Source organism: Centruroides vittatus, unplaced genomic scaffold, assembly GCF_030686945.1.
Source record: "Centruroides vittatus isolate TY-2023 unplaced genomic scaffold, ASM3068694v2 scaffold_324, whole genome shotgun sequence".
Lineage (NCBI taxonomy): Eukaryota > Metazoa > Arthropoda > Arachnida > Scorpiones > Buthidae > Centruroides > Centruroides vittatus.
The window spans coordinates 5,470,139-5,491,086 of NW_027122701.1; the positions used below are offsets into that span (position 1 = coordinate 5,470,139).

General features: G+C 40.3%; 1 protein-coding gene across 1 annotated transcript; it reads left to right on the forward strand.

The window, feature by feature from the left end:
• The first annotated feature begins 7,383 nt into the window (after window positions 1–7,383).
• Window positions 7,384–8,440, forward strand: LOC136988202 (uncharacterized). The gene is made up of 4 exons (XM_067286037.1): window positions 7,384–7,441; window positions 7,555–7,718; window positions 7,819–8,167; window positions 8,252–8,440. The coding sequence occupies exons 1-4, from the start codon at window positions 7,430–7,432 to the stop codon at window positions 8,426–8,428; spliced, it is 702 nt and encodes a 233-aa protein (XP_067142138.1). The 5' UTR covers window positions 7,384–7,429; the 3' UTR covers window positions 8,429–8,440.
• The last annotated feature ends 12,508 nt before the right edge of the window (window positions 8,441–20,948 follow it).

Sequence of the window (20,948 nt, forward strand, 5' to 3'; positions counted from 1 at the left end):
TTTTTTAATTTTCCAATCAATTTTTTATGTTTTTATCAAACTTTTCGTTAATATTAACGAGTTATGATGAATTAATTTTATAAAATGTTTTATGGTGTCTTACAAAACAGTTTATGTTAAACAAATAGTTAATAAATTGCTTATACGGTAGTGCAACATCAGATTATTTTAAATGTTTACACCCCAAACTGGACAAATACTTAGAATGTGGGCGAGTGGACTCCGTCTCCACTCATACTGGCGGAGACCAGACCCTAAAAACCGGAGTTCGATCGGAGGTTCGCGCCTCACTCGGACGAGCTGGCAGCGGGAGTTTTTCCGGGTTTTCCTCCTTGCGCATGACGCCTGAATAGGGGCCAGCTTCCCCCCAAGTCCTCCCGGAAGGCATTCCTATCTCCCTTTCTCGCGGGGGCCGTCTCCTATAAGGCCGACTTTGGTCGCGTCCGTGACCTCTCATCTGTCTTCTCGGATTGGCTGTCTTCTATAAGGCCGACTCTTCCTATTCTGTTTCTTCCGGCGTACAAGGCCTAGTTGCCATACACGCCTCTGTCGAAAGGAAAGGAAAGGAAATACTTAGAATGTAATCAATAAATAAATAAAGAATTTTTTTCAATTTTATAAAAACTTTAAATAAAAACTTTATAAGTAATTCTAATAACAATCTTCTTTCCTCTCAGTCCTGCTTCAGTCTTGCTTCTCTCATTTCTCTCTAAATCAAATTTTTCTTTTTCCAAATCTAATTTTTTTGTTTCAGTTTCAGTCTTTTCAACTCTACCTGCAGTTGTTCCTTCTTTAAATTTAATTCTTTTTGTTTCAACTGAAGCTGTTGGTCTTGCTGGCTTTGTAAGTATGAGACAAAAAAGTTTTGTTTTCTTTCTTTTCTTTTCTTTTTTTTTGAGAAATTAGTATCTTCATCTAAAAATAATATATCTTTAGAAATGTATAATTATTATACAATTCTTGTAATAATTACATTATAAAGAATTTTTAAGTTTTTATATTTACCAGAATGAAACTCAGGAGATGATGCTCTTAAAGATGCCATCGCTGCATCCCCGACTTGCTGCCCAGCAGTGGTTTGTGGTGTTGATTTCTCAGTTGTTATCTGGGCCTCATATTTTAACTCTTTTATTTCTTGTAGAAGTTCATTACGTTTCGTAAATTCCTGTTCTGTTCCAGATTTTCGCAAACTGGCTTGGTCATTCTGAAAAGAAAACAGTTTTAATATACTCTATTTAAAATAATTTAATAGGGTAGGTTCTATATCTGGGTGGCAAGATGGCCGTCTACTACCCAAAAGTTAGGTCATAATACTATAGAAATAAATTTGTCCTTTTATGGCATATTCTCTCCAGTGGCGTTGCTAGCATGGGTGACACCCGGTGCGGATATCGTGGTGTCACCCTTTTTAACTCTTTTATAAAACACTGTTGAATTGTAATATCTTCGCACTCGAGCAACTTGAACGCTTTATTGAATATGCGATGTCGCGACGTATGAGTTTAGATTTATAGAATAAATCACAGTAAGATTTTCAGCTGGTGCGAGCTCTCGTGGCATCTCCTCATAGCGAAGAAACTGCCATGGGAGGCGAGCCGTTGACCTTTTTTTTTTTTTTTTTTTTTTTGTTTAGGTACAGGCCCACCGGGTGACACCGGGGCGGGCCGCCCCCACCGCCCCCTAGCTACGCCTATGCTTCTATCGTCCACAGCGTAATACGTTTGTAAATTTTCAGATATATTTTTCCAAGCAGTTTTCGGTTTTTCATACGCATACGGATTTACAACCACTACTTTCCTCAACAGAAGTATGTCGTGGCAACAGGAAAAACGCATTGGAACTTTCCTATTGTTTCTTACGGTAAGAGACACGACGCTAATCAAAGTCAAAAATAATTATTTAGTGTTATTAAACACCCTATAAATATTTTAAAATAGTTTAATTTGTTTATTTACCTTTGCTGGTAACATTCATCGTTGTTAAATGTTTCCGCCATTCTTCAACAATATCCCATGAGTCAGTGTGCGACGTGAACGTGAGGCACATGTTTTACTTGGAGTTCAAACGTCAAACTTGTACTTCTGCTTGCCGTACAAGTTTAACGTTTGAACTTCGGCCGCAACCTCTCTAATAAAGTTGTAAATTATTACGTACAAGGGTAGCGATTTTAAGGCATTCTGGTGGCCTTACCTTGCCGCAATCGAACTACAATTTGTAATCAGTTACACTGTCTGAGACATAGCAGAATGCGAAGTTTTGCAGTAATCAGACAATTTTCACCACGTCTGCAACTTTTTGCTTACGTAATAAGTACCAAGCTGGCATTGCTGTTTCGTTGATAGAAGAGTTTAACAAATGACCCATTCCCACCATCAGGCAAAGTGAGCACCGTGACTTTACACCAATCGAAGAATTATGAAGAACGTTTTCTGACTTAGTTATACCCGAATTTCGCTAGAAAACGTACATAATATGTAACTTAAGGAAACAGCAACGCCAAATTTCACCTAGCGACCAAATTTTGAGATAAATTTTCCGCTAAAATCGAAACTGTATACTCAGGACAGCTTGTATACCAAATTTTGTTGAGATTAGTAGCGATAGTCGGAGCCCGACGTATCTGGGACAGACCACTCCCGAAAAATTCCTGAGGATTTTTGATTGCTCGGATTCGATCCCGGGTCAACCAGAGGGATAAGCCCACGCCTTGCCATTCCGGCCGTCCACGAGTATATAATGAATGGGTACAGATAAATATTTTTCCTAATCGTTTAGTCTGTACCTAAAGGTAGGCTAATTACAGTAGAAACATAAAACGATTTTATACACTTGAAAAAGAAAAACAATCTTTCTCGAGAGCGCATTTTAAATTCAAGAAGTGCACACACTAGAGAGTAATACGCTTCGTTCAGTAACCTACAACAATGTTGAATACGAGTCCAATTGGAGTTTGTATAGCAGAATTGAATTGTGCTCGTGCAATATCAGGCCAATCAGACATGCCCTACATGACAGTGTGGAACGTTCTACGATAAATCTTGAATTTTTATTCACATTAGATACTTCACAGTAAAGAATTGTTTTCTGGTGATAATGATATAAGTCGAAAACATTTGCAGCTCAAATGATGGATTAATGATGCATGGTCGTGAAAAATTCCGTGCTGCGACAAGACTCGTTTTAATTTGCACGAGGTGTGAACACACGACTGTGGTATTTGGTCTGACGAAAATCCACACCGCCAACAAATTCCGTTGCATTCACCAAAAGAAACGGTGTGTTGTATTATAAATCACTGCATTATATAATAAATTTCTGAAAATATACATACAAAATATATATATACTAGCAAGTAGGCCCGGCGTTGCTCGGGCAAAAGTAACGATAGCGAAGATTAAGATAGTCACTATAGACATTATAGTCACAAAAAAAGAAAGTAATTTCATCAACGAATTAAGTTTTTCTAAAGAAAGATCGAATTTGAAAATCGAATGTTCTAAAGAAGAAAGGTCGAGAAAAACCGAACTAATCTGTTTAAATTTGAAAGTCGAATATGTTCCTACATATTACTCTTTTCTTTTTTCTTTTTTTCCAGAGCCCGTAAATCTTGCACGTCGCTTTGTCTTGTTCTCCATTGTTACTTAACACTTCCATTGTTACTTAACACTTTGGAACTTATATCTGGTACCCTAACTGTGCACCAAATTTCAACTTTCAACTCCTAACCGTTTTAGCGAATATTAAGATTATTACGTTATAGTCAACCTTACCCGTTTTCACAGAATGCAAGAATTGGGTCCTCCCTGTTTCCAGACTAATTACAGAATTTTTAGATAGGTCTAAAAATATGTTCGATTTTGAAAAAAACTGTATCTGCGTCTTGCACTTCGCTTTCTCTTAACACTTCCATTGTTACGTAACACTTCCATCGTTGATGGAAGTGTTAAGACTTAATCCTGTCCCTCTCCCCCGTGGGGAGGGATTTCGAAAAATCCCTTCTTAGCGTGCGTTCTCGTGACGTACCCTAACTGTGTACCAAATTTCAACTTTCAACTCCTAACCGTTTGGGCTCTGCACTGATTATTATTATTATTATCAACTCGTCTCGATTATATATATAGACTAGCAGATGAGCCCGGCGTTGCTCGGACAAAAAGTAACGATAGCAAAGATTAAGATTATTAGATTATAGTCAATCTTACCCATTTTCATCGAGTGAAAGAGTTAGGTCCCCCCTCTTCCGAGACTAATTGAAGAATTTTTAGATATTTGCTTACCACACCGGAAAAACGACAAATAAGACTTACTGCAACCACTAACAGGTGCATAGTACCACTAAATGATTAATAAACATTTTCGTAACTCTTTCTGGGTTTTCCTTCAGGTTTAATAAGGTTTAATAAATTCGAAAAATAAGCTGGATCTTCCAGAATCATTCACAAATATAAATTCGAACATAAAATCGAACATTAAGACGAAGAGTTCGAATAAAGAGAACTTATGCGCAGGCGTTCCCCGTGTTAACTTTATATACTTTGGAACACCAAATATCGTTGAGAATTTTTAGAAGCGTCTAAAAATAAGTTCGATTTCCCGCATAAATGCAAAAATGGAATCTAAAATAGTACAATAGAAGCCGAGTTCTTCGGGGTAATCCTTAACACTTTCCCTCCTCCGGGGGGAATTTCGAAAAATCCCTTCTTAGACGTTCTCATGACGTACTGTACCCTGTGTACCAAATTTCAACTCCTAACCGTTTGGGCTCTGCGCTTATTATTATTATCATTATCATGTAAAAGGTACGACGCAAAAGAAAAACACGTACACATGTTGATCAATTAAAATAAATTTAATTTTGCGTTAGAAATAAGGCAAGATTCTAGGTCCGAATGACGCGGGGGGGGCAAATTGTCGACCCCCTGGGGGAGCAAAAAAGTCAAAGGAACCATACCTGTATATGTGCGCGTTCGCGAGATATAGCCCTCGAAAGATGCGCCTACGTCATACGGGTTCGCGGGCAAAAAAGCCGGGTCACGTGACCCAATTTTTTTTTCGATTTTTCCACCTCTCTGTTTAAAAAAAGCGTGCCCCCTCTCCTAGCCCCCCGCGCGCCTCCCCCTCCTGTCCGCGCCGCCGCCGCCGTTTCCCCCTTGCACGCGGCCCGCGGGCCAAATCTCCCGCCTGCAACCGTCCGGAGTCACCATCTGTTGCCTGTAAATACAAGTATCTATTATTATTACACCTCTTACCTGAGCGGGGACTCGAACCTCCGTCCCGGCAGGCGCCACTCCACTTCTCTACGCACCCGCCCGCCAGGTCGCTCGAGGAACCGGAGGAACGCACGAGCCCGAGGATCGCACTGCGCATGACGGGCCGTCCACGCGGCCCCACCTCCGCCAGAGATGCAGCGCGCCCGACCACGCGGCCCCACCTCGGCCGCGAAATTGAAGCAGCCCCTCGCGCGGCCAATGGCGAGCCGGCCGCGGGTCACGTGACCGCGGCACGGCCTACCGAAGTTTTATAAGCCTGTAGGCCGCCTTGGCGCCATTGTTCCTAGTTTCACAACTGTTTACAGGTATTTGCACTATGTTTACAATTTTTACAGTACAGTAGAGCGCCGTTAACCCGCGGTGATTGGGGTCCAGACTGCCGAAAGCCTTCGAAACGCAATTTTTAGTTGTACTTCCGAAAATTTTCATTTTTAAATTTTACCCCATTTTTGAGGGTCTCGAAAATTCCCCATATAGTCATTTTGGGGGCCCTGGATCTCGCGAAGGCTCGCCCGTACACCCATGGTTCAATATTTCAGCCGCGGCGGAAAGATTTTATGATAATGCATAAATTACAAGAAATGAAGTGATTTAAGTTCTCGATAATCGTTATTCTAGTTCTTATTCTCGATCTTCGCTATTCTAGTTTGAATTTCATTGTAAGTTATTTTATTGTTTATTGATAAATATAAGACTAATCTTCTATACATACCTCTTTGAAGTTATAAGCCAGCATTTAAATATTTAATCCGCGATAGTGCAAAATTGGGATACAAGTTTTTTCCGCGGCTTCAGCCAATTCGCGTGTTACTGGCCCGCGGCTTAACGGCGCTCTACTGTCTTTGCAGTATTTTACAGTATTTGGAGTATTTGTATTTGGCTTGTATTTGCAGAATGCCATTCATGTGCGACCCGTCAGCGTCTCCCGTTGTGGATCCCGACGACATATTTCAGAACATCACTTTATTCGAATTTCGTACCTACCTCCCCACCCCGAAGAGGCCGCCCAGAAATTTTGCCATCTTGTGGGGCTTGTGCCACATCCGGACTTCACCGGTTCCATACCGCCGTGTCCTCGTTGCGGAAGTAAGCATCGCTTGATTCTCGCATGTACTGTACAGGAGCAGCCGATATTCGCAGCGCAGCGTTTCGGTACGTTTCTAAGCAATTTCAATGTGTTTGTCGTAATTTTGCAGGTTCCATGCAAAAGGAACCGGCTCCATCTGAGAGGTTCGGATTCGTCTACCGCTGCGAAAAACTGAAACAAAAGAAAACAGTGAAACGACGGACAGGCGGCACCGTCAGGAGGGCCGTGTGCACCGGTAGCCTGTCATGTACCCACAACACATTCTTTGAACGGGCGAAACTGTCAGCGCAAGAAGTATGATATTACAGTCCAGTGATTCTGAAAGTGGAAGTCGCGACCCTCAAGGGGTCGTGAAAAATATTTGGGGGGTCGCTGAAAAATTGATGCCAGATCAATTTTTTCAAATATTTTATAAATTTACTATGGATTCATGTTTAGAAATAATAGAAATAAAAAATATATAAAATAAGTTTTACTTAAATAAATTGCACATATAAATAATATAAATATTTAAATACGAGCCTAACCCCCTCCCTCCGGGATGTTTTTCGACACATACTTATTCTTTGGGGGTCCTTTAAAATTTTTAAGTGCAGAAGGGGGGTCGCGGTCCAAAAAGTTTGAGAAACACTTACAGTCGATTGCCGATTTCTGTAATTTGATCGTGCCGATTACGATGACGTATGTATAACAGATGTGTTTTCTTTGTATTTTACAGGTGCTGACTTTGGTATATTCGTGGGTCATGCAGTTGCCGGTCACCACCGCCGTGGAGCAATGCCGCGTGGCCCTCGCGACAGCGGTAGATTGGTACAACTTCTGCCGGGAAGTTGCGGAAGTTTTCGTCTCCCATGCTCAGAACATCCAGCTTGGCGGTGAAGGATTTCACGTCGAGGTGACCGTCGACCCACATTGCTGACTTTGCCGAAATGTCTCTCTATATTAATGTTTTTTTTCTTTCTTTCAGATCGATGTGACCTTCACCCGGAGGCGAAAATACAACCGCGGCCGCGTAGGTGTAGGTACCCAAATTACAATATTTGGTGCCTACTGTCGGGAAACGCGAGAGCTGATGTACTGGCATGTAAGTAGTAGCGAAACATTACTTCCTTTTATTGTTTAGTTATCGTGGAAGGGACACTGTCCGGCAGGCATTGGCGCATTTTAGACGTGTTATATTTTCTCGTATTCTTTCAGGTGGACAACAAAAGCAGACGTGTTCTGTGGAGCCACATGCTCAGATACATCGCTCCCGGTTCCATCATCGTTTCCGACAGCGCGGCCCAGTATCGCGGTTGTGCGACTTTTTTGGGCTTCTCTGGACATAAGATCGTCAACCACAGCCGGCGGGGCCCCGGGAGGTAAGAAGCATGAAACTGTGCTATGTGCTAATTGAAATAAATGGACGGGCGTTATGGAGAAGCGACATTTATGTTTTTTTTTTTTTTTTTTTTTTGGTAGATTCGTGGACACGGATGATCCCGAGGCCCATACTCAAAACATCGAGTGCAGAAATCGCTGGCTGAAGAAATCCATAAAGCCGCTCCGCACGGACAGGAGCCTGCAAAGCTATGCCTGCACTTACGTGTACAGGACGCGGTTCCTGTCCCAGTGGCCGACAACATCGGCCAAATTCCGGCAGTTTCTACGGGACATCGTGGCCGTCTACCCGAGCCCCGGTCGCCAGGGTCTCCAACTCCAGACGATCGGTGTGCCCGTGGATCAACATCTGCCGCCAGACGTGCCCTATTTCGATGTTCCCGTGCACGAGGGCGACGAAGAGGAACGGCAGGGGGATGACGACCGCCCAGTGAGTAGTGCAGCCTGTGTGTAGTGCGCGCGACTGAAGGATACTTCTTGGCGGATGTGAAACCTGGATTATGTGCTTTTTCAGACAACATCGGGCACCACCACCACCACCACCACCTTCGTCATCGACTCCCAGGACCTAGCCGAGGCGGGGACCAGCGACCTCAACCCGTCCTCACCTACAGAACATCAGGAACAGGCTAGGCGTCGCCAGGTAGCGAGAGGAAGACGTCGCGGGAGAAACAAGAGGAGACGCTGTTGAAGGTGAGTGCAGAATCTGTTTTCTTGTCCTTTTCCATCGGTAGTTAGAATGTGTTAGAGATAGCGAAATAGAAGCGCGATCGGGTTTAGATCGAAGCTGAATAGAAGACATCTGATGTTCGAAAAGCATTGCTCTTTGCAGCTTTGAGTGTTAACGCAAGGAAAAGTTTTTATGCCAAGGATTTCGTTAAAGGATTGCCCGATGTCGTTGGAATGGAATGGGTGCCTAATCTGAACATCCATTCCATTTGCATAACGTCGGGCAAGCGTTTTAACCAACAAGAAGAATGCCCAGCAAACAGTGAAGCTTGTGTGTGTGTATGTATATATATATATATATATATATATATATATATATGGTGCGCGTGACCGAAGGATACTTGTATGCGAAACCTGGATTATATGCGATTGTTCGGACACCATCTTCGTCGTCGTCGAACTCCGGGACATAGCCGAGGAGGAGGCGGCGACCGGCGACCTCACCCCGTTCTACACAAGATCGGAAACAGGCTAGACGTCGTCAGGTAGCGAGAGGAGGAGACTCTGTCGAAGGTGAGTACAGGATCTGTTTTCTTGGCCTTTTCGGTAGTTAGAACGTGTTAGAGATAGCTCGAAATAGAAGCGCGCTCTGTTTACATAGGAGCGGCGTCGGAGAAAGCGTTGCCTAATTAGTCTTGTTAATCGGGCTTTTCTTTGGCCTTTGCCGACGACTGTCGTTAGAATAGGGCTTGCTGCCTGTTAAACGCGCAAACAGGCTTAGCGGAGAGAGCGGCGCGAGTCCCGACAGAGCTCCCCGGAAGTGGCGGTCGAGAGGTGGCACCCTCGTGTTTAGGGGGTTTTTAGGAGTCTCTAGTCAGTTGTAACAGAAAGCGTTCGAAACGCAATTTTTAGTTGTACTTGCGAAAATTTTCACTTTTAAATTTTACTACATATTTGAGGGTCTCGAAAAGTTCACATATAGTCATTTTGGGGGCCTATATCTCGCGAAGGCGCGCTCGTATACCCATGGTTCATTAGACTTTTTTGTTCCTATCAGTATGCTCTACAGCTCTGTTAAAGTCCCAACCGCGTCATTTGGACCTAGAACTGAGCCGGAAATAAATGGTACAAATTCTTTATAGATTCCTGCTGTTCCTCGGTGTTGGTATCGTAACCGTAATCCGCGTAGTACAGTTCCGTTACAAATGCCGCCCAACAATACTACTTAACTAACGCGCGCAAAATTTAATCGGACTTAAACTACTAGAAAGGGATAGAAGAAAAAAGGGGAAGTAAGAAGGATTATAGGATAGATGGGTACCCAATTTCTTGGCTGTTATTGGACGCAGAGGCACTTGTGCAGTTTAGGGTGTACGACTGTTTGAGAGGTTTTCGTCCATAAAATTAATCAAATCTAGACTGATTTCACTCGAATATTTCCAAAACACGTATAATTTGTTGGAAATGATCGATATAAAATATGCTACGAACAAAAATTGTCGGAATACTTATCGAATGTACCCCATTCGAAGACGCCATTGCTTAAGCTTGTTTTTGTCGCGGAGTGTCACGTGACATTTGTCGGCGCTATTCGGTCACGTGACTACTCATCTTTAACGTGTTTCCTGAGAATTTATTCTTTTTGCGAAGAATTCTCTGAACTTTGGAGACATCACGTGATAGATCATAATATACTATTAAATTTTTTTTGTTATTAGAAACGACTTATTATTATTATTGACTATATGAAGCAACAAAGGTAAAACCGCTGACTAACGACAATAATTCTATCATGATTAATATTTATCATCATAATATATATGTCAGATGCAACATAAGATGTCTAATGTCTTGATGTAAATAATTATATTTCAATTTTGTTTAAGACATGAAAGAGATTAGACCATTTAAAACAGAGCAGAATTATTAGTTATGTAATAATAACGTGAGGTTAGCCAATTGGGTGAAAAGATGTCACGACAATCGAGCGGTCAACACTGCCGTGTGGGAGTGGAAGAATTTCACTGAGACAGGTTTTCCATCTCAAAACCGTTTAATAAAATAAAAATTTCTTACAATATTTCCTTGAATACAGGGGTAACACAGCACAAAACACGAGAATTAAGTCCAAATAAAGTTCGAATGTTCGGGATTTCTTTTCCTACAGTTCAATGTGGACGGTGAAATGATCGTAGACCCCGAGGCGTTGGGCACGACTTCAGGCGAATTTTCTCCGAGGAACCTGGATGGCACTAGGCGACACGACAGAGGAGGTTGTTTCCACGATGTCCGAAAAGTTCCCTCCTAATTTTACGAAAGCACACCCGTCCAAGCTAGACGATCCAAGAACTGAGAGAACTAATAACCGAGAGCGTCACCACCTCTTTTTCTTGGTGTTTTATAACTTTCCTTTGAGTCCCAGATCGAACATTCCGATAGGTCAATGCCGACTTGCCTCCGCTCTCTAATTGGTCCCCCCTTCGCTACGAATTGCAACGAGATCGGAACCCAGGTCGTTAGATGAGTCAACATCGGCTGACAATTCGATTCCTACCGAAGATGTTCGATCTAAGCATCAAATTCATCTATTGTTTTAACCTGAGAAGTCTGACTTTCTCGGAAATCTCTACAGATCAGTGGCGTGCCGTGACATTTGATGATAGGGAAGCTGTGTTTCTGTAAGAAGCCGACTTACAGGGGCAATCGATTAATTGCGCGTCAGGGCCCGTTCGTATTCGTTTGTTCGATAAACCAGTAAAAACCATATACTTCTTTAAATGTATTTTTAATAGATTATCTGACGTACTTAATAAATAAAAAAGTTCAATATAATTACCTCCGTTATTAGATTCAATAAATTCCCTATGGCCCCTAAATGCCAATTCTTGCTTTGAGAAAAAACATATAACATCTATTAATTTAGATATATCTATTAATCGTAATTATCTTGTTATAATTTTCAATATTTATTTTATATTGTCTACCAATGTTAAATTCTATTCCGCTTTGATTTCCAAATTGCTTCAGTTTTACGAAAGAATCGTCATTCGTCATAAATTTTATCGTCAAAATGTCGAAATTTTTTTGTCGATGTATTTATATTTAATTTAGGCATTGGTCTTTCTCTTTTAATAATGTTTTCTTTTTCATTACATGGTCTCGAGCCAAAACTTTTTTAAAATAAATTTTTGAGTCACTAGCCACGATATAAGGGCTAAAATTAAAATTATCAGAAAAACTTACTTGGTAAAACAAAATATGTGACGAATATACATGCCTAGTACAAAAATTCTTCAATTGTACGAATATACTTTTAAAGAAACTTATAATTAAATATAACTTTGTGAAAAAACGTACATAAAAATAACAAAATATTCTTTACTTTTTAAATATTGAAACAATCCACTTAGTGAAATAGCTCCCTACGAGTGGCTAATGAATGGAATCAGAGACGTCCTGGTAGGTGTGCGGCGCGTGCATGCACGCGGGTTGCCAAATCCCGAGGGTGCCGATACCGGTCAATGTCAAATGCCTCTTTTGTCGCATCACTAGTATATATCAAAGGACGCGACGGGGTTGTTGTAGATTTTAAACGTTTCTCACCATAGCTGTAAAAATCTAAATATGTTAAACTTAACAGATTGCCGGTCGTTCGTTTTCTACCTAATTCGTTTTAGGACCAAGTGTTCATGGAAATTTCCAAAATTTACAACTTCTCTGTCACTCTCGTTGAACCGGAAAAATTTCTGTCTTTATTACGTCTAATATTACGAAGAGATCAGACCCCACTGTATCGGCAAGAGATTGGTTCGGTTAAGCTTCTGATAAAGTAAAATTTCGGCTTTTTCATCGGGGTTTTATTTGTTTCTAATTCCCTAATCGCTTAATTATTTAACTACTTCTTAGTAGAAATAAGTCGAAACCGGGTACTTTGTACTCGAATATCTGTAGTCTTGGGAAAGAAGCGGAAAGAAATTTTTATGACAACCGATACATCAGTGGCGTGCCGTCATTGGAAGCGATGGAAGCGCCGATTCCACCTTTCAATGACCTTCCCTTGAATTTTATAAAATATAAATTTTCATATTTTAACGTACTTTGAATTAATTAAAATTAACATTTTATTATAACTGCATTATGTATCTTTTACAAATTTCTATACTACATGTGAAAAAAACGATAAGATTGCTATTGTATATTCGAATAATTCGGTGGCGGAAGGAATGTCGAAACCGGGTCAGTCTCCAATCAGCCAGATTATATAGGCATTAGCACATGCGGTTTACAGTGCACCAACCTCGCCCGGTTTAGCTGGTAGAAGCGACACACTCGTAAAGAGTACAGCTTTATATCCCGGAGCAGTTGTGGGCTGTTATCCGCCTGCCTGTCAACTTCCAAGCAGCCAGATTATAGGCATTGGCGCATGCGCTTTACATAGCACAAACGTCACGGTTTAGCTGGTAGAAACGACACACGCATAAAGAGTACGCGACTTTATATCCCGGAGCGGTTGTGGGCTGTTAGCCGCCTGCTAGATATTCGGCCACCCTCAGCGCCGGATCCAATAGGTGCGAGGCCCGATTGAATTTTTTTTTGCGGGGCCCCTCAAACTTTAGATAACAAAATTAACTGTTAATTTACATATTGAAATATGTTGGGTTTTTTTTTTAATAATAATATACCTAGATATTTATTTTTGTAACATGTACTATTTTTAAATATATAAATTTTGACGTGATGCGGGGCCCGATTGGTACCAATCGCTCCAATCGCCTAAAATCCGGCCCTGGCCACCCTCGCCCGATTATGTGAATCACGAGCAGACTAGATCAACGGGGGGCAACCAGCGGGTCAGCTACGGCTGGCGAAAAGTTTCTATCCGGCCCGCGAGATCTTTAATAGATTATTAAATTGGAAAAATAACTATTAATTAGTTATTTTTCCAATTCTTTGTAATTTTCGAAAACGATAAGAGAAATAAATGTAGTAATTAACTTTTTATTTATTTATTTCATATTTGCAGACTAAAAAAATTACAGACCACAAGAAGGCGTCAATTAACTACTACGGCGCGGAAAAAAACGTAAACTTTATTCTGGCCCATGATATAAAAAGGGTTGCCCACCCTAGACTAGATTTATAACAACCCAACCGATAGGAGTTTACTGGCACGTTTTTATGATAGTTCTGTATAGTTGACAGGAGTTTAAAAAAACTCCATTAAAATATTTGATATATTTATTCTGCGTTTATTCCGCTCTCCCATCTTATATTACTTACGGATTTCAATGTTAAACCGGTGATATTACGATTTAGTATGTCCCATCTGTAAGGGGATGCAGAAAAAACGTGTACAATTCTAGTACAGTGTTAAAAATTAACTGTTACTTTGGCAGCATCATTTACAACCAAATTTAATGAATGAGACGTACAGTACATACAATGGTACAAAAAAAAGCTCTAGAATTTATTTTCCTTAAATTTACGATTTATATATCCGTTGTCATAAAAATTTGTCTTTCCACTGTTTTCCCAAGACTACAGATATTCAGGTACAAAGTAACTGGTTTCGACTTATTTCTACTTAAGAAGTGACTAAATAATTAAGAGATTAGGGAATGGGGACATAAATAAAATCCTGTTGAAAGAGCCAGAATTTTACTTCAACAAAAGCTTAACAGAACCAATCACTCGCTCAGCACAGTGGGAAACTGATTTCCGTGTACACCTGGTATTAAAACGAATTAGTTAGAAAACGAATGACTATTAAGTTTAACATAGTTAGATTTTTACAGCTACGGTGAGAAACGTTTAAAATTTACAACAGCCCTGTGGCGTCCTTTGAGATATACTAGTGATGCGACAAAAGAGGCATTTGACATTGACCGGTATCGGCACCCTCGGGATTTGGCACGCACACACTCACTACACACCTACCTGGACCGTCACTAGTTCCATCCATTAGCTACTCGTATCAAGATATTTGACTAAGTGGATTGTTTTAAGATTTAAAAAGTAAAGAATATTTTATGTTATTTTTATGTACGTTTCTTTACAAAGCTATATTTTAATTATAATTTTCTTTAAAAGTATATTAATACAATCGAACAATACATTGTACCAGGTATGTATATCCACCGCACATTTTATTTCATCGAGTAAGTTTTTATAATTTATTTTTAATTTTAGCCCTTATATCGTGGCTAGCGATTCAGAATGTAATTGTGATATTAAAAATACATTTAGAGAAGTCTACAGTTTTTACTGGCTTATCGAACAAATGAATACGAATGGACCCTAGACCAGTGATTCGTAACAGGGGGCCGCGGTCCCTGGGGGTCCATAAGAAGTTTGCCGGGGCCGCCAAATTATGCAAAATTTCCTTCAGAATATAATAAAAAGAAAATTGATGTATAATCCGAATATCGTATTGAAAAGTGAACTAAGAAAGATAGTTTTCCTATTTAGTTTTTATTTATTTATTTTGTATTTCTTCCTACATACAACTTTGTTAGTACAGAAGAAATAAATGCAAATATGCTACTTACACCGCAGTATTTACTTCTTTTATTCCAAAGCAATTTTAAGAAACTATTAATGCTTGGAATTTTAAAAATAATTAGGAAAAATAGTAGGCTTTGAAAATTTAAATATTTTTGCAAAAGTTATGCAAAATCCTTACCACAAGTGGGCGTTTTAGTTTTAGTTTAGTTTTAGCATCGACATTGGATCGATTTATCGGCATGTTTCTTATTTTATTTTCTGTTAAAAATTAATGAGTTTTCATGTTTAATTGTGAAGTTTGAATGTTATTTAAATAGATAATGAAATAATAAAGTTATGATTTACATTTATTATATAAAAAATAAAGCAATAATAAAAAATCAATTTATTATAGATAAATTATCAAATATAAATTATTATTAAAAAATGGGGGTCACAAAAAATTATGAAATATTTGGTGGGCCGCGAGTATAAAAAGGTTAAGAACCACTGCCCTAGACCATCACTGACGCGCAATTAACTGATTGCCCCTGGAAGTCGGCTTCTTACAGAAACACAGCTTCCCTGTCATCAAATGTCACGGCACGCCACTGCGATACATAAATCGTAAATTTAAGGAAAATAAATTCTAGAGCTTTTTTTCGTACCATTGCATACGTCTCGTTCATTAAATTTGGTTGTAAATGATGCTGCGAAAGTAACAATTAATTTTTTAACACTACTAGAATTGTACACGTTTTTTCTGCATCCCCTTACAGATGGGACATACTATAATCGTAATATCACTGGTTTAACATTGAAATCCGTAAGTAATATAAGATGGGAGAGCAGAATAAACGCAGAATAAATATATTAAATATTTTAATAAATTTTTTTTAAACTCCTGTCAACTATACAGAACTATCATAAAAACATGCCAGTAAACTCCTATCGGTTGGGTTAAGTTATAAATCTAGTCCAAGGGTGGCAACCTTTTTTATAACACGGGCCAGAATAAATTTTACGTTTTTACCGCGGGCCGTAGTAGTTAATTGACGCCTTCTTGTGGTCTGTAATTTTTTTAGTCTGCAAATATGAAATAAATAAATAAAAAGTTAATTACTACATTTATTTCTCTTATCGTTTTCGAAAATTACAAAGAATTGGAAAAATAACTATTAATTAGTTATTTTTCCAATTTAATAACCTATTAAAGATCTCGCGGGCTGGATAGAAACTTTTCGCGAGCCGTAGCTGGCCCGCGGGCCGGGGGTTGCCCACCGTTGATCTAGTCTACTCATGATTCACATAATCGGGCGAAGGCGGCCGAATATCTAGCAGGCAGGCGGCTAACAGCCAACAACCGGTCCGGGATATAAAATTAGAAGCTTTACGTGTGAAGCATCCACCAGCTACACCGGGTGATGTTGGTGCTCTGTAAAGCGCATGCGCTAATGCCTATAATCTGGCTGCTTGGAAGTTGACAGGCAGGCGGCTAACAGCTCAGAACCGGTCCGGGATATAAAATTAGCTGCTTTATGCGTGTGTTGCTTCTACCAGCTAAACCGGGTGAGGTTGGTGCTCTGTAAACCGCATGTGCCAATGCCTATATAATCTGGCTGATTGGAAACTGGCCCGGTTTCGACATTCCTTCCGCCACTGAATTCTTCTATACTACATGTGAAAAAAACGATAAATGTGTAAAAGATACATAATGCAGTTATAATAAAATATTAATTTTAATTAATGCAAAGTACGTTAAAATATGAAAATTTATATTTTATAAAATACAAGGGAAGGTCATTGGAAGGTGGAATCGGCGCTTCCATCGCTTCCAATGACGGCACGCCACTGAGAAATATGCCACAGTTAAAACGATTGGTTCAGTAGTTTTCACGGTTAGTGGTCACAAACGAAAAATACGCGACGGCCGGATGGCCGAGCGGTAAAGGTGGCAGCCTACCGCTCTGGGGGACCCGGGATCGAATCCGAACGGGTCGAATAATCCCCAGGAATTTTTCGGGGGTGGTCCGTTCGGATATGTCGGGCCCCGTCCCTCACCACCCGGTCGCCCCATTGTGGGCCTGGCCGAACCCATAATGGGCCTACTAAAAGAGGCCCTCTTAGTGCCCACAGGGCGGAAAGAGTTAAAAAAAAAAAAAAAACGAAAAATACGCTGTCTCTTTATATAGTAGTATAGATATAGATTCGTCGATTTTTGTATCTCAGAATGAATGTAGTTCTAACGAAACCAACAGAACAGCCGCGTCTTAGTAATTTCAGAAATTGCGTCGTCCTTTGATACCAAATATTTGGTTCGAAGCAGTGGCGTGCCGTGACATTTGATGATAGGGAAGCTGTGTTTCTGTAAGAAGCCGACTTCCAGGGGCAATCAGTTAATTCCGCTTCAGTAATAATCTAGGATTCATTCGTACATAGGTGGTGGCTATAGAGACAAAGACGACAAGTATCTGACAAAACCCGTTTATTTTAACATAAAATAAACATACACTATGTACAAAATAGTTTGCTTTAGGACAATCGGCCGTTCCGACGTCCTGAGCGTCGATGTGGTTCTTTGATGGTCGATCGAAAGTGGCCCCGGGACAGTGGCGTTAACGAGTCTGTAAGGCACGGGGAGACTTCGTCCGTTGGAGTCGGGGACCCGGTCTAAGTCCGAAGTGGCACGGGTTACAGGTTTTTTTTAAAACTCTTTCCGCCCTGTGGGCACTAAGAGGGCCTCTTTTTGCAAGCCATTATGGGTTCGGCCAAGCCCACAATGGGGCGACCGGGTGGTGAGGGACGGGGGCCAGACGTAACTGGACGGACCACCCCCCGAAAAATTCCTGGGGATTTTTCGACCGTCGGGATTCGAACCCGGGTCTTCCAGAGCGGTGGGCTGCCACCTTGACCGCTCGGCCATCTGGCCTACGGGTTACAGGTTGGCACAATAGACGAGAAATTGTTTTTTTTTTTGCGCGTTGACACACGGTGTTTTGGTTATTCGGAACGTTAACCGAGTGCCAGGTGTCCTCGATTGTAGGAGATTATATCAATCTCCGTTCTTTCTTTCGTCCATTTTGATTGGTCGTTCTCCCTCAAACACGTTTCCCGAGTGCTTGGTCCCTGGTTACTAAACGTTACGAGACTCTTACCTGGAGCGGGAGAAAAGTCAAAATCGAAGACGAATTCGATCTTCCACCGATCATAGGACGACTTCCTTCCGCGATTTATGGTTTCTGCCCGGCAGTTTGATATAAACAATGGGTGTCCGACTACAAGCGACTTTTACCTATGTTTTTTTAAACTAATAAATTTTTCTCTAAATTAACCGTTTTTCGCGTCTTTCGTGACGGGTCAGACCTGTCCGGTACATCACATTTCCATAAAAGTTTTAAACAAATACTGGAAATGACAAAAATAAACAATTTATGTATTTTAGTTCTAAAATACAAATAATACATACATAATACAAATCGATACGATACAAACAACGATAGAAAAACTTTTTAAATTTTTTTATAAACTAACTCTATTCGGCGATTTTTTCCGCAAAGTCGTTAATTACTTTATCATAAAAGTCGCTGGTCGTCGACTCCATCAACGTATTTAAAAGCACTTTTTATATCAAAAGCAACGCTAGCGACGACAATTTTTCCTCCGACCGAGTGTTCCTGGCCAATGTATGAATTCGCTCCGTGGTCGAAAAACTGCGCTCAACAGACGCACTGGTAGATGATACCATAAAAATTAATAATATTAAATCATATAATTCTTTTAGTATGTCTTTGTTCGGATTGACATCAATTATAATATGTTTTATGTTTAAGAGTTACTTATCAATATAGTCCAGACATGAATATAAATATTGCGATTCGCTACGTAATTTAGATCAATCAAAAAATTTCCCATAAAATTTACTTAATTTAAAGAATTAAAACACGCTCGGAAAAATTGTTAATAATTTTAATATTATGAAAAACATCTACAAGTGATAAAAATTCTAAAGATTTTGTCTCAAAATCTGTCAATATAATTATAATTTTATTTTAATTATACTGTAATTAAATATAACTTTGCAATAAAACGTACATAAAAATAACATTGAATACTCTTTACTTTTTAAATCTTAAACAATTCACTTAGAAAGCTTCCTACTCAGTGGCTAAGGGATAGAATCGTTGGAAGCGTTACACGTGTGTAGCTTCCACCAGCTAAACCGACTGAGGTTGGTGCTCTGTAAAGCGCATGCGCCAATGCTCTCTGGCTGCTTTACACCATTCAGTTATTCTCGCCTTGAAAGCTGTCTCGGGAGCGCTTCCATTCCGCCACTGACATTCGAATATACAATAGCAATCTTATCGTTTTTTTCACATATAGCATAAAATTTTTTAATAAGCTACATAATGCAGTTATAATAAAATATTAATTTTAATTAATTCAAAGTACGTTAAAATATGAAAATTTATATTTTAGAAAATACAAGGGAAGGTCATTGAAAGGTGGATGCGGCGCTTCCACCGCTTCCAATGACGGCACGCCACTGGTTCGAAGTATTATTAATCGAAGACTAATTTAAATTATAATAATATAGGCTAAACGATCTTTCGAGAAGGTTGGAATGCGTAATCGAAGTAGGGGTGACGAGACAACCATAACAAAAATCATTTCCGATTGTTTTTTGTAAGTCACAATACATGAAAAAGGCACACGCGCTCATAAAGTAATATCCTTCTAGTCCTTCTCCATCCTTAGGATCATTTTTCTCTAGTGCATTGAAGATATCCTCTTGTGAAGTCCCAAAAACGGGTTAACATTAATTATTTATATTAGAAGATTGTTAAAACGAATGTAGAAAATCATCCATTGTTACAAGGGACAAAAACCGATCCAAGATCGGATTTGACGCGTTAGTCATTTGAAACCGCGACGCATGAAAAAAAAGGAGAAAGATGTCGAAAGACAAAAAGGCCTAATGTAAAATAAAACGCAATAATTGTAATGAGTAATGATTGTAGACGAATGTCCTCCAGTATAGATGGACCTTTGACAAGTCGCTCGTATACGAAATTTAGATCAATTAATATTCGAAAAAGGGAAAAGTTTTCAATAAAAAGGAACTTCATATCAAAGCATTGAATTTCAAAAATCTCTCAGACTAGACGACAATAGGGAAAATATGAGCGCAAGTTTCAAAGTTCCATCAATTCTTTCCATCCTGAGTAAACGGAGGGTGTCAAGTAGATTTGTACAGGCGGTTCTTTCTCGTGACTCGAACAGGGGTCGTTTTTCGCTTGGAAACAAGCGAGGGACCAATCGAGAAGAGAGAAAGGAAGGACGTGGAGCCAATCAACATGAACAATACGAAAAAGAGAGATTGAAGTAATCGCCGAATTGGAAGGACAAGAGACTTTTCCGAGAGGTTTCAAGGGAGACAAGAGGTGTTCCAAGGTGTCCATCGAAAGGTCCGCCGACGCCAACCGACGAGTCGCTGCACCTGCCGCTGCCCCGGGGCCTTCTATCGAGCGACGATAGGAAACACATCGGCACAAAAACGTTCGAACGTTTACCTTTGTAACGATCTGTGCATAGTGTGAGTTGTTTTATATTTAAATAAACGGGTTTCTTTGTGAGACACTTATTGTCTGTGTCATCCTCCCTCACACCCACACGCGAACGACCCTAGACCATCCTGTCGCGGGATTAACGATCCCCCCCTAAAAGTCGGCGAACTTACACTGGTGTCAGAAGCTTGGGATATTTTAATCCCACCAAAATTTCCGTAAGTTACGCTGACAAGAGAAATTTTTTTTCCAAAGTGGGTTGAAAAATGGAGGCAGACGCAAGTGTCCCCACGCGACCTCGGGACGGTGGCAATAGCGGTTCTCTTTCCTCCTTTTCCGCGTTCGGAGGAATGATCCCGACCTTCGCGGGTGAAACAGGACGTGTCACGGACTTTTTCGACACGCTAGAAGAGATCGCGAGTCTAGCAGGATGGACGCCTAGACAGTGCTTGAGTATTGCGAAATGCAAGCTCGCAGGCATAGCTCGAGATTTTG